Raw genomic sequence first — 13296 nt, forward strand, 5'->3', positions numbered from 1 at the left:
AAATCTAGAGAAAATACACAGTAAATCTAAATTTAATCAATGACTATATTAGAAAAGAATTCAATATTTCAAGGATAAGAACTTTAGATATAGACAAACTGTAATCTTTCATTAGTTTAGATGCTCCCGTTTGTAAAAAGCTTTAACAATATTAATCTCTTGGCCATGAAAGCAATGCACTTCTTAATTCACATTCTTCCTGCCACCACCATATTTAGAAATCCCAAATACCCCACACAATATGTGACAATATTCTGGCCAATTGTTGCTTGCTATTTTACTGCGAAAAAAAAATCTAACCTGAAAGAGGATTTCAGTATTTTCTTAATGTGTGGTGCTCCAACCACTTTTTAAGGTGGAATACACCAAATTTTAATGGAGGCTCCGATTTCTATAGTCTCAGAGGCCAACATCAGTGACTTTTCTTGTCATATGACAGCAAGCTTTGGAAAAGTTAGAGTGGTCATTCAATAGTTAACTATGGATTTAATTTATTGTCCTTTATTGGGTATTCAGGAATTATGAATTAAAATTATCATCATATATTAGATATTTAGGAGCAATGATGGGAAAATTTACAGTGGTCATAATCATTCAATAGTTGATTATGGATTTAATTTATTGTTCTTTACTAGTTATTTAGGAAGTATGAATCATATTTATCATTCTTTATTCTTTATTGGGTATACGGAACTATGGTTAAGTTTATTGTTTTTTATTGAGTATTCAAGAAAAGATATGCATAAAGTGTCTTATGCTTCACTTTATATCAAAGCCAATCTAACTTTAGCAGCTCTATCTCTGATTGTGATTGTGTGTATTGTTTGAATCTATTGGAATCCAACTAACAAATTAATCTATATGTTATTGTGGATAATAAATGTAACACTTAGCAACCATTGGATCTAGATGATTCTCACAAAGGTAAAGCACCGGAAGAATAAATGTAACACTTAGTGCTTATTAGATCTAAGTGATGCTCATAGAGGTGAAGCACCTAGACTTCCCAAGATATCACCCATCCCCGTACTACGCCAGCTTGAGCACACTTAACTATAGAGTTTCCTCCATGGTTAAACCCACTTTGCTTGCAACCCCATTTGCAAAACCTTCACAAGTATTGTGCTTTATGAAGCATTCATTAGAAAGCCCCTTTATCTCATCAGTTGATAAGTTTTACTCTATATTTCCTATTTCATATACTTATATAACTTGAGTTCTTATAAGAACTAAGCAATCTTGTCCTCCTTTGAATGGAGAGATATGGAATAATAATCCTTCTTAAAAATGCATTTTCGTATCCTAATTTTATAAAGATATAAGAAAATCTATTTGAGCATGTATTTTTCCATTTTGGGAGGCTTGCAAATATTTGTTTTTTTTCTCTTGATTTGTTCAAACATACAAAATTGTATTATTGTTATAGATTCAAAAGATCGAATTGGTTACAACACTTCTAAAATTTGCAATAGTTATTTTCTTCTTTGTGGACATCAGTAATGCAAAGCCATAATTCAAATGAGTCATGAAAGGGATGTGTGTTCCTTTGTTAAAAGGGAATGACACAACCAAACTTGCAATTTTTATTTAAGATAACTTACAATCTCTTTTTATTATACTTTAGCAATTTTTTGCATACAAATTGGCACATTGAAACTTCCTTTATTTAAAACTAGAAAATTTATAATTAACAAGGGACACAAAGCGTCAAAGTTTCCACCAAAATGTATTTAGACTTAAGAATAGGTGAAATTAGTAGATTAATGCATTAACAATTTATAGATTTTTAAGTAATTTTAACCATCACGTGGAATAAGATATTGATGGATTTCACAAAGACGTAGATATCTACAAATTTCAATTACTAAAAATAGATAGTGTTGCATGCTTTTAAAGCCGAATAATATAACTCTTACAAGGCTTATCAAGATCTTTCTTGATAGAAAATGTCTAAAAAAATTTATAGATAGGTAAGCTTTCTAGATAAGGCTTCTAACTTTACCCAATGTATTATTCTACAACCTATTGAATTGAAACCCTTATAGAAGAAAATGCAATACTTTTCCAAACATGCTGATTAATGCTTTTCCATATTGGAATTTGAAACAATAATATCATTACCCCTATGACTAAAGTCATCTCACTTAAAAATACATTCTTCTATACAAAGAACAACTATAGGAAAGAAGGTTGCATTACATGGAATATGAGATTTTTGAATAACTAAATACAACTATAATTTATAAAATGAAATAGTACAACTATTAAGTGGTGGCATAAACAAATATAATGAAAGTGTAATGACAACATACATTTCTTTAAGTACTCTTTTTATCAGAGGTAAGTTGTGTGACCATGGAACTATGGTAAAAAAATTGACAATTATTGAATGACAACATTAAGTATAGAATGAAAACATACCCCTCAACATACATTTATATTTTCATCAATGAGAAATGCTATGACTACATACAATTGTACGAGATCAAGCAATTGTTAAATGAGAGACGTATGTTGGGAGAAACCATAACCACATAAGTATATGTCAATTGAGAATATATAGTTGGAAGAAACTTATGGCATTGTTCAAATCATTTTATTCCGTATCATTTGGACCTTTGTTCGTAAATTGAACAATGAAATAATTTTTTTGAATTTCTATATTTTATTATTGTTATGCTTAAATTTCAAACTGTTTCATTGACTATCAAATTTTAGACATAATATGAATGTCTAGACTCTAAACTTGAAATTTTGATGCCATGTCCCATTGAACTAAAAGGCCTAATAAGTTTTATAGATCGGGCTTCTAAATTTGCCTAGTGCATATGTCTACAACCCATTAAATTAAAACCCTAATAGAAGAAAATGCAAATGCTTTGTTAAACATGGTGGTTATTATTTTTTGAATTGGATTTTGAAATAGTAATATCACTACCCCTACCACCACATTCATTAAACTACAAAAAGAATAATTTATTGTACAAAGAACAAATTATGCATGATTGCATACAACTCTAGGAAATACGGTGTAATTTTTTTTAATTACTAAATAAAACTATAATATATAAAATTAAATTGTACAATTATTGAATGATGACATTAAATAATATAATAAGCATGTAATGAAAAAATGTGTTTCTCTGCTCTTTTTGTGTAATTGAAAGTTTATAAAAATTGTAATAAAGTCTAGTTTTCTTCAATTTATATATTCAAATATTTGTATGTTATTTTATTATTTTATTATCTTATTATGTATTATGATTTTAATATGCAACTATTTAAACCCAATGAAATCCAAAACAAATGTGTAAATTCTTTGTTCGTAATGAAATCAACATGAAAGTTAATGATCTAACAATTTGATCATCCAATCAAACCATCATGAAATTCTTAGGTTTGATATTAAGACTAAGTATCTAACAAAAAAATGACTTTATTAAATTTCTCATATTTAAAAATTAATAGATTAAAATTATGTATAGGGTTTCCTCTAGCCAAATGTGTTTCCATATATAGGTTTTTTTTTCTTATTAAAATAATTTTTAAATTTTAAATTTACTAAATATTTTGAATTAAAATATTAAAAATTATAAATTCACTCCATTATACTTTATTTAAAATATATCACTTCCATATTAAACTTTTGTTATCGTATCTTATATCTTGTATCTTATACTTATCAATGTAATTGAAATTTTTTTAAATTGTGATTTAGTTTTCTTTGATTTATATACTTTAATATTTGTATGTTATTTTATTATTTTATGGTTTTATTACTTCTATAAGAAACTTTTTTATTTTTTCCATCAAATTGTTGCATTTCATTTTTCTTGTAATCTATTGTCAACTTCTCCTCTTTCTTAACGTTAAGGGTGAAAAATGTAAAATTACAATACTTTTACTGTGTAACTATTTTATCCCAATGAAATCCAAAAAAAATGTGCTTTGTTTGTTCAAGATTCAGATTAATTTTTATCCATTGTTGTTGAAAAAGTAATATTAGTTTTGTACTCACTTAGTTTTATGCCCATTTCATTTGTGTTTACATATACAACCTTTTCTAATATTGGTACAATTGACATTTACACAATATTATATTTTAGAAATCATTGAAATAGTACAAGTGACATTTACACACTATTATATTTTGGTGAATATTGCTTTCACTTGTGTGAACTATCTAGGTTAATTCCATTTAGTACTATACATGTTATTGATTTTTTTTCAAATTTAACATTTATTTTGGTTTTCTAAGTCATGGCTAATTTTGCCCAACCTTTCCTCCAATAATTCATTAGAGCTGAATACTCTACAACCAAAATCCAAGATCAAGTATGCCAAGTTACCTTTTGAATGCAATTTTTTTTTTCTAATTCTAAATTTAACAAAAATGACTCATATCTACTTCCTCTTATCAATTAATCTCATTTTCCTTTTATTTTCTACCTAGTAGACTCCAATTAATTTTTGTATTTATAGTTAAACAAATGTTTCAAAAAATGTATTCAAATCAACTCTTGAATTGGGATGTTCTACAACATTTAAACCTCTAAAAAAATTTGTCATGTGTATATGATTCTATTCTATATAAAAAATTGATTATACGCTATCAATTTTACATCTCTTACATTTTTCTTTTTTAATAAAACCTATCGGCGTACCCCTTACACCTCTCCCCTTACACCTCTTTCTAGTGCAAGTGCTAGTTTATCTCCAAAGTCAATCCCTACCGTGAGAAGCGAAGGTTCATTGATGGGGAATGTTCCCGGAAGAACGCAGCCAACACGAATTGGTCAAACCCGCGCTTCTTTTGACGCGACTAAAAGAGGGCTCATTGCGGCCAGACCTGGTCTGACCTGGTCTGACTTCAACTAATCCCTTGCTTGAAAGTATCTTTTATGTTCATCAGACATTTTGCCTTGCAGCTCGTTCTGAGGCGATGGGCAAGGCGACAGATTTTCGTAGACTTGTTTTGGATTCTATGGATGAACTCAGTCTTGTGAACTACGCGAACAGCTTCAAGTTCCATGTCGAGCAATGCAAAAGTTTGTGCAGTTGCATGTTGGAGAAATTCGCCCCATACATTACTGGGGTGGACGAGGAATACCTGTATGTTAATGCTTGGAGTGAAAACGTGCAAAGAGCTTGGGAAGAAGTTTACCGTGCGGTGAAAGAAGCAGAGACGTACCTCAAACATTGCTCAACTGACAGCTGCTGGATTGAATGTTACTTGCAGGCTAACAAAGGCGAGGCCTTCACTCTACACGCGCACGACTTTGCTTGGTCGGTTCATTGCTTAGTCTACCTTCTCTGCGAGATGGACCATTTGGATGGCATCCACAATGATTATTCCGCTGATTCAATCAACAATTTCTTTGCTGTAATGTCTGATTTACATTTAAAACAATTTGGCTGTAAGTTTCAAGACCACTGGCGCCTGCTGATGGCTTGTAATCAGACGGCTACCAATGCCAAGAACTTGACTTCTAATCAGAAAAACAAAATTGGGATTTTACAATTCATGGAGAGAAGGCTGTCAGAAAGCATCAGGGCTGAGTGCAATACTGAATCTGCAACTGTTGTTCCCACATGCCTACAGATACCTCTAAAAGATTTAATAAAGATGAAACTTATAGGAAAGGGATCTTTTGGAAAAGTGTACGAGTGGTCATGGCTGGGTTATAAGGTTGCCATCAAAGAAATTCCGGTTGATGCTTGCGATCTGTTTGAGAGGGAGATTGCAGTTCTGGTGAAGCTACAGAGCCCTTTCATTGTCCAGTTGATAGGCGTATGTATCGAGGGAAGGCGTTGCTATATTGTTATGGAATTGGTCAGCTCCACCTTGGACAAACTACTAATTAAGAAACCCCTGCCGCTTCCTGTTGCAGTGGACACGATGCTTCAAATTTCCAGAGGAATGGAATACCTTCACCTCCAGGGGATTATGCACATGGATCTTAAAGCTTCTAATATTCTCATACAGCCCTCTGCAGTTCCATAATTTAGAAACCAAGGCTATGGACGAGTTAAGCTTTGTGACTTTGGAATGGCGAGTTTAAGGCTATCCAGTTTTCGGTGTGAAGATCCCAAGGGTACCTGTTACTGGAGAGCACCCGAAGCTTTTCCCATCCCAAATGAAAAATTGTTCCCAAAAGTTGACAATTTAAAGGAATACACAAATAAAGCGGATGTATACAGCTTTGCCATGACTTGTTACGAGATTCTGACGGGGGAGCAGCCTTTCCTTGGTGTACATCCCAGAGATGTGTACCGAAAGATTGTGCAAGGCGAAAGACCCAACTTGAAGCGGATGTCATGTCCAGCCATGTTAGCTGATTGCGTCGCAAAGTGTTGGCAGACAGATCCAGGACGTCGTCCTTCGTTTGCACAAGTTTCCAATCTTTTGAGGTGCATTAAGTTATTAATACTGGCAGGGGAGAACCTTCATCGAGACGTTTGGTACAGGGAAGCGGCATTTGAACAAATTCCTGCAGAAAGGAAACTGGAATTAATAAATAATGTTCTTCTCACCGTTCCGCGTCAGCTAAAACGGTACGAATTCTTGCTGATTTCAATATTAGACATTAAAACTCTACTGTCTCCGTTTGGGTATTCACATTAGCATAACAAAAGCATGTGAGATTTGAATTGTCTGATATTGCCGATTACCCTGTTGTAGATACAAATGCGTAGTGCGCTAGGTATATGACTTAGTTTCGGAAATCGTTTTCTCTTCCAACGGTTTTACATTAATCAAGTGCTTTAGCTTCTTTAACCACAGCCGTCGGAGTGTTAATCAAAATATGCACAAAGTAAATTACAGTAAATAAACGAGAGCACCAAAAGGAACAAACATAGGACACCAAAGATCAAAATAACTTGTGTTCTTTACAACTAGAATTATACCAATTGCGTTCCTCCACAGACATCTTTGTTTTTCTTGACGTAGGCTCCTATAATGTTTCACTGGAGATTTTGTTTAGCTGCCTTTCGATCAACAGTCGTCGAGCTTCTTTTCAAATTCTGCAACTCTCCAACACAATCAACAAACAACCTGCTTGCCATTCCTCATAATTGCTTTTTAAATATCCCAAAATTCATAACTTGCATGACAAGTGGGGTTGGGGGTTTTTAGGGACCCCTCTTGACTGTACCCAAATTTAAAAATTATTGGTAACTGCCTTTGATACGAAATTGAAAGCGGAGAGAAAAAGAATGTCACTTATACTGCAGCAAACAAAAAGACTTTATTGATTGCTAGATCATTTTACATTGCATCTGACTCTATAGAGGATTCCATTTGCTCAATCTCAACATGGATGAGAAGTTCTAAAACATTTACGAAACAAGTATTTTAATAAAAAGAAGGGTAAAAATTTATTAAGACAAAAAGGATTACAACAAGGAGAAGGAGAGCTCAACAAAGAGCTCTGTTCTGATCAACAAGTTCATCAAATTCTTATAACAGATCAAGGGGAAGCTGCCCCCTATCCATAATATTCCAGCCTGGAGCATGAACAGAAGCTCATTTGACCAAACAATCAGCAGCTATGTTCCATTCACAAGGAATGTAAGTAAACTTAATGTGATGAAAATTACAGCACAAGACAAAAAAAGAAACTAAACAAGAGAGAAAGTCATAGAGAGGAGAAGCCATGGAGAAACCCAGAAAATGGGCTCTGCTGATCACAGCCCAATCCATTCTATTTATAAGCAAATACATCATAAATGTATAGTAGAAGTCAGCTGCAATATTAATGGTGGTGGACAGTTGAAATGGACGGCTGAATGGTTGGCTGCACATGGAAAATGAATGGTCAGTGCTGGGCGGCTGGTCTGTGCCGACCATATCTAAGATAATTAATTTATTTCAACATAATGAACCCAGGAGAGGTACAAAAGAGAAGAATCTGATTACCAACAGTAGCCAGCTGCCAACTAACATCCTCGAGCTCCTGCAGGAATAGTAGATGAGGAAATGTAGAAAAAGAGTCCACCATTTTATTAGGAAATGAGCAGAAAACATGGTAAGTGGTGTTTCATTTTTAAGCAATGTGAGAAGACTTTCTAACAGTCCCAATTCTCATCTGCAGTTCAGTTTCAACTTATTGAAAAATGGAGCAGGAGAACTTAATTTCTTCCTACACACTTGTATATTCGATAATCTCTACCTGTATAGTACTAAGACAAGTGAGCAGTTTCTCGACCGCATTGTTTGCAGCAGAAATTTGCAGAGAGCTTGGAAGGAAATTTGTCATTTTTGAAGAAGTGGAAGCATACCTCATTTCACTGGTCCAGTGATAGCTGGTGGATGAAATATTTAATACTGGCTAACAAAGGTGAGGCCATTTATAGTGAACACGAAGCTTTTCATGCTGAGAAGAAAAGATCCTCGTGCATAGGACAAGATTTTAACCCTCCTGAAGTTTTCTAGGACTTGAGGTTATTTCCAAGCAAAAGGGGTTTGATGAATGTCGTGCAGATGAGAAACTGGAATTGATAACTATGGTTCTTCACACCGTTCGCTCTGATATAGAACAGTATGAATTATTGCCGATTCCAATATTAGATTTCACAAATCTAATGTTTGTGCTAGGGTATTCAGATTTCATCTTGAAATTAACCTGTCACAATTGTATTTGAAATATAAATTGAGGGAACATCTAATGTAAAGAATATCCTTTCTGACTTGCCTGGTGGTTCAGGTCTACAAATACAATTATCTAAGTTATTCCTGAAACTACTGATGCACTGTTTTCTACATCTGTTCATGCTTCTTATTCCGTTATAAAATTATCAAGTTATGCCTGAACTACTGGTACCCTGTTTTCCACATCTGCCCATACTTCTTAGTCTCCTTCACAATAATCTAATTTATGCCTGAAACTACTGGTACCCTGTTTCTACTTTTCTACATATGTTCAGACACAACAATCCTGGTTGAAGTTGAAAAACAAACAGATATAGAGCTCTGAGTCTGATCAATGTTCTGTCCACCTCATGAACTAGCAATCTACTATCACCATGTAATGTAACAGATGCAAGTTAGCCATAAAAATGCTCTCCTACAACATTTAACCTTTGTTCGCACTGATCACTTGGCCTTCGGTATCCTTTGACACTCAACGCCTTCCAATGCTCTTTAGCGCTTAGCACACTTTGACATCCCTTGGTATTAGGCACCCTCTAACAGCTTTCAACACGTGGCACCCTCTGACACTCACCCTTCAACACTTAACAACCTCTTGCACCCTTGGTATTCATTCTTTGAGACCCTTCGACACTCAGCACCCTTGCACCCTTCGCGCCCTCTGATACTTGATACCCTTCAACATTCTTCGGTACTCAAGATCCCCTGACACCTCTTGGCACTCCACACCGTCGAAGCACCCTCCAACAATTAAACATCCTCACCACCCTCCGACACACAACACCCTTCAGCATTGAACCTTCGGCCCTTCAACAGTCGACAATCTCAATTGATATGATTCGAGTATATAGTTCACAAATGCCAACCATATTATTGATGATGAATAAAGCTTAACATAGCATAGACATAATCACTCAAAATGAATTGCGAAGAACAAAGAATTTTTGTTTCAAATAATTAAAATCTATCTTAAATTACATCAAATTTGTCTTCAATTCAAATGTTCACTAGTTTGCCAAATTAAGCTAAAGGTGAAATATCTAAGATAATGTTTCTATTGGTAGACTAGGGTGAAAGATGAATCCACCAAAACTACAAATACAAACTAGAGGGAGTCTTGCACCTCTAAAATTGGATTCAACCAAACCACCTTCACTCTCTGGGTTTGGGCAATGCAAAGAAGAGTTCAAATACTATGACCACACGGGCCAAAGATTTGACCCCATAGAGAGAAGACCTCTATTGTACACAATGTTAGCATACGATGGTGGAGCAAGGGGACTATACAAGTGAAGGATTAACCATGCAAGTAAGGGGTGTGAGGGACAACACAAAAGAATTCATTATATCCTACAAGTGCAATGGGAAAGGATTGTCACACAATTGAGGGAGTAAGTTGAGTATTCTTTTCGAAGGGGTTTGAGAGTGGAAGTTTTGTATGAGCCAAATTATCATCAAGTACATTATAGTGTATCAAAGTTGATGGTCTTGTTAGTCTGTTGGGTAAAGTTGGTGCAAACAAGATCCCAATTAGTAGACACGATGAGAGGATCAAGTAGTGAAATGATGACATTGTTACAAGACCTAGCAAGAGGACAATGACAACTCAATGAGACATTGGTGAATGGACAACTCCTCAGTGAGACTTGGGCAAAGGGACAACAACAAATTGACGAAACACTTAGACTTTTAGTGGAAGGAGGGGCAAATGGAGGTCACAATTGGTATAATGATAATTTTGTCAATGAGAGGCCCCATACACAACATTTCCACACATGCCCACTAATGTTGGCCTTTCCTCAAAGGATGAATAAAATGAATAACAAGAGCCTACCCTTTGAACAATGTAGAGAATAATAGTGACTTATGGTTCTGTACTAATTGCACCTATGGAGACTTTGATTGAACAAGTTGAAGAGCAAAATAGAGAGAAGACATCTATCATACACAATGGTGGTGTATGGTTGGTGGAGCAAGGTGAATGTATGGGTAAAGATTCAACTATACGATTAAGGGGTGAGGGATCGTATGGAGGAATTCACTATACCGGGTGCAGTGTGATGGCATTATCATACAAGTGAGCCCAAGTAAGTCAGGAATGTCCTTGTCATACGAGGTGAGAGGAAGGGTTGTATGGGCCATATTGTCATTTGATACATTACACACCTATAATTACCAATAGCTAGAAATCTTGATTATCTGTGAGGACCAACTTCTTTATTAAATAATAAAATGAATTGTTTGTTTAAGAAGACATCATTATATTGGAAAATGAACCAGAGCATAACTTAAATGACTTCTTTTTTAACTTTCTTTCATTTTGATGATAGCATGATTTAAAATACTGATGCAAAAGATTAATACAATCCAAATTATAAGAAGTGCTAATAGTAATAATAGTTTGTAAAAAACTAAACATTATAAATAAATTCAATCTCAAATAAAATAAGATTTTGAGAACATACTTGACATACTTCCCAATAAATTAATGTAAACTCAATAAAGATCCATCATGTGAGCGTGATTATCTTCCTAGTGTACTTCGTTTATTTACGATACTATTTAAAAAGTTACATAAAATATGAGATTAATGTTTACAACAATCCGTTAACCGTGTCAGGGAAGTATATATAGTTTAATCATTAAATCAAAACAGGCGTATTCGAAATAAAATCTAAAGATTTTGAAATCTCGTTCCATAAGAAAGAATTATTCAAAATTAAAAACCTTCTTTACAAATTCAAGTAGAATAAGGAATTGAGTTTTTAGAATTGAATCTCAAATGCTTCGGGATCACAGATTGTTCTTGTATTAAATTTAAAATGCATCGTAAGTTAAAAAAAATAAAAATCAAACAAAGAACATCCAAACTAATTATGAGATACAAAACTGAAGCCAATTATTTGAACTTACGATGTCTCTATTCTTTTGATGATTATTAGATAAATTTAATTTTAAGCACCAAAAATATTAACGTAGGGTATGTTTATATTCCACAGGAGATACAATATACATATGGCCGGGATAATGCCTTCAGAGAAATCGAATGCACAAAGAGATCACCCCCTTCCCGTGTTCCTGAACATGCGGGATTGTTCAGATCTACAGGAATTTTTCCAATCCACGGAGGGAGTTTTGGGGAAGGGTGGATTTAAGAGTAGTACACACAGAGAAAGTTTGCGTGAATTGTTTCTTGCGGTGAAGAGATTGTCAAAAGATACAACTTATATGAGCGACAAAAGATATTTTAGACGACTTTTACGAGTGCTACGAAGTGTGAAGCATCTCCGTCTACGAAGGTTACCGCCTTTTCATGTTTCAGAAGAAGAAAAGCCGCTTGTATATAACAATGGCACCCTCTACTCTCTCCTACACAGTATGCGCACTTCCTCCTCACTTGTAACGGCAAGATTTCATTTATTATTAGTACTATCGTAAACATGAATGTACACAGTTAAATTGATCGCCATTTGCCACAACGGTCCACCCTTCATTTTATTCGGGGTAAGGGCAGATAAACATTACATGGTACGGTTTGCAGGTAAAAGAACAGCCCTCAAGTGGGATAAGCGAATGAAGATAGCGGTGAGTGTGGCCGCGTGGTTGGCGTTTCTTCACAAGTCTGGTACTCCACACGGCAATGTAAATTCCTCCAACATTCTGCTGGACGAAGACGGAAATGCCTGCTTGGCAGGTTCGAAGTGTTTGTCAGGTATTGTGAGAAACTCAAGTATCGATGAATATATGGCACCTGAGCAGGATGTAACTGGAAATATATCTGATGGATCGGACGTGTATAGTTTTGGAGTGCTTATAGTCGAACTATTTACAGGGAGGAACCCTAGTTCCCTGGATATTACAAACCATCCCAATAGCAGAATACAAGTGTCAGACATGATGTTGATGGGCTGTAGGAGAACCGTCGAAATAATTAGGGGAATGCTTGCAGTAGCAATGCTTTGTGCTTCTCCCCGGATGTATACCCGTCCCCTGATGAGCGATGTGGTGAAAATGATCTACGCTGTACAAAATTCCAATGAATTAGTTATTCCTCCCATTAAGGATAGTTTCTTGTCTCCAACCGAATTACTGTCTCGTTTATGCCGAAGTGAACTTTCTCGTGTATACATGCAGTTACCTGAGGATTCCATTAATGAGGACGGCATGGGCGAACTAGAACAGGGGGAATAGCTTTCATTGCATCGAGAGGTGTTCCCTGCAGCCGCAGCAGGGACTAAAGCTTCAATATTGCTCATAATAAAAGGTTTCAGACAGTTAAAGTCTGTTTCATGTAGATTCATCCTTGTACACAATAAAGATTTGGAGACAGTTACAGGATGGGGTTGCAGCTCAATGGTATCAAAAAGTTTCTAGGCAGTCTCGGCAGCAGAGAAAAAGATGGGTGAATAGGGACGGGCATTGGACTCCTCCTCCCCATGGAGTTCTGAAAATTAACACTGATGGTTCTTTCCGGGGGAATCCAGGCCCTGCTGGTATTGGGGGAGTGGTTCGCTGCAGTTCATTTCATAAGGGTGACTACACTAACAATCTCATGAACGCTCAGGCCATTTTATATGCTGTGGAATAGTGTTGTTTACAGGGATGGCGCAAGATTATATGTCAGTGTGACTCCCAAGTGGTGG

General features: G+C 35.3%; 2 protein-coding genes across 2 annotated transcripts; both read left to right on the forward strand.

Annotated features, from left to right (window-relative positions):
• The first annotated feature begins 4916 nt into the window (after positions 1 to 4916).
• On the forward strand, positions 4917 to 6004 carry LOC149532906 (uncharacterized). Its single transcript, XM_089804219.1, has one exon. The coding sequence runs from the start codon at positions 4943 to 4945 to the stop codon at positions 6002 to 6004; it is 1062 nt and encodes a 353-aa protein (XP_089660345.1). The 5' UTR covers positions 4917 to 4942.
• Positions 6005 to 6049: 45 nt separating this feature from the next.
• Positions 6050 to 13050, forward strand: LOC149532907 (putative leucine-rich repeat receptor-like protein kinase At1g68400). Its single transcript, XM_089804218.1, has 3 exons — positions 6050 to 6555; positions 11653 to 12029; positions 12195 to 13050. The coding sequence occupies exons 1-3, from the start codon at positions 6050 to 6052 to the stop codon at positions 12842 to 12844; spliced, it is 1533 nt and encodes a 510-aa protein (XP_089660344.1). The 3' UTR covers positions 12845 to 13050.
• The last annotated feature ends 246 nt before the right edge of the window (positions 13051 to 13296 follow it).

This window comes from Cupressus sempervirens, chromosome 10 (assembly GCF_028749045.1).
Source record: "Cupressus sempervirens isolate cs-2001-9-10 chromosome 10, ASM2874904v1, whole genome shotgun sequence".
NCBI lineage: Eukaryota > Viridiplantae > Streptophyta > Pinopsida > Cupressales > Cupressaceae > Cupressus > Cupressus sempervirens.

Excerpts from the sequence above, each read along its gene's own strand:
- LOC149532906 (XM_089804219.1), top strand. The coding sequence starts at position 4,943 with ATGGGCAAGGCGACAGATTTTCGTAGACTTGTTTTGGATTCTATGGAT.
- LOC149532907 (XM_089804218.1), top strand. The coding sequence starts at position 6,050 with ATGGCGAGTTTAAGGCTATCCAGTTTTCGGTGTGAAGATCCCAAGGGT. Across the intron at positions 6,556-11,652 it reads GTTCCGCGTCAGCTAAAACG|GAGATACAATATACATATGG; the intron begins GTACGAATTCTT and ends TATATTCCACAG. Across the intron at positions 12,030-12,194 it reads CCTCTACTCTCTCCTACACA|GTAAAAGAACAGCCCTCAAG; the intron begins GTATGCGCACTT and ends TACGGTTTGCAG.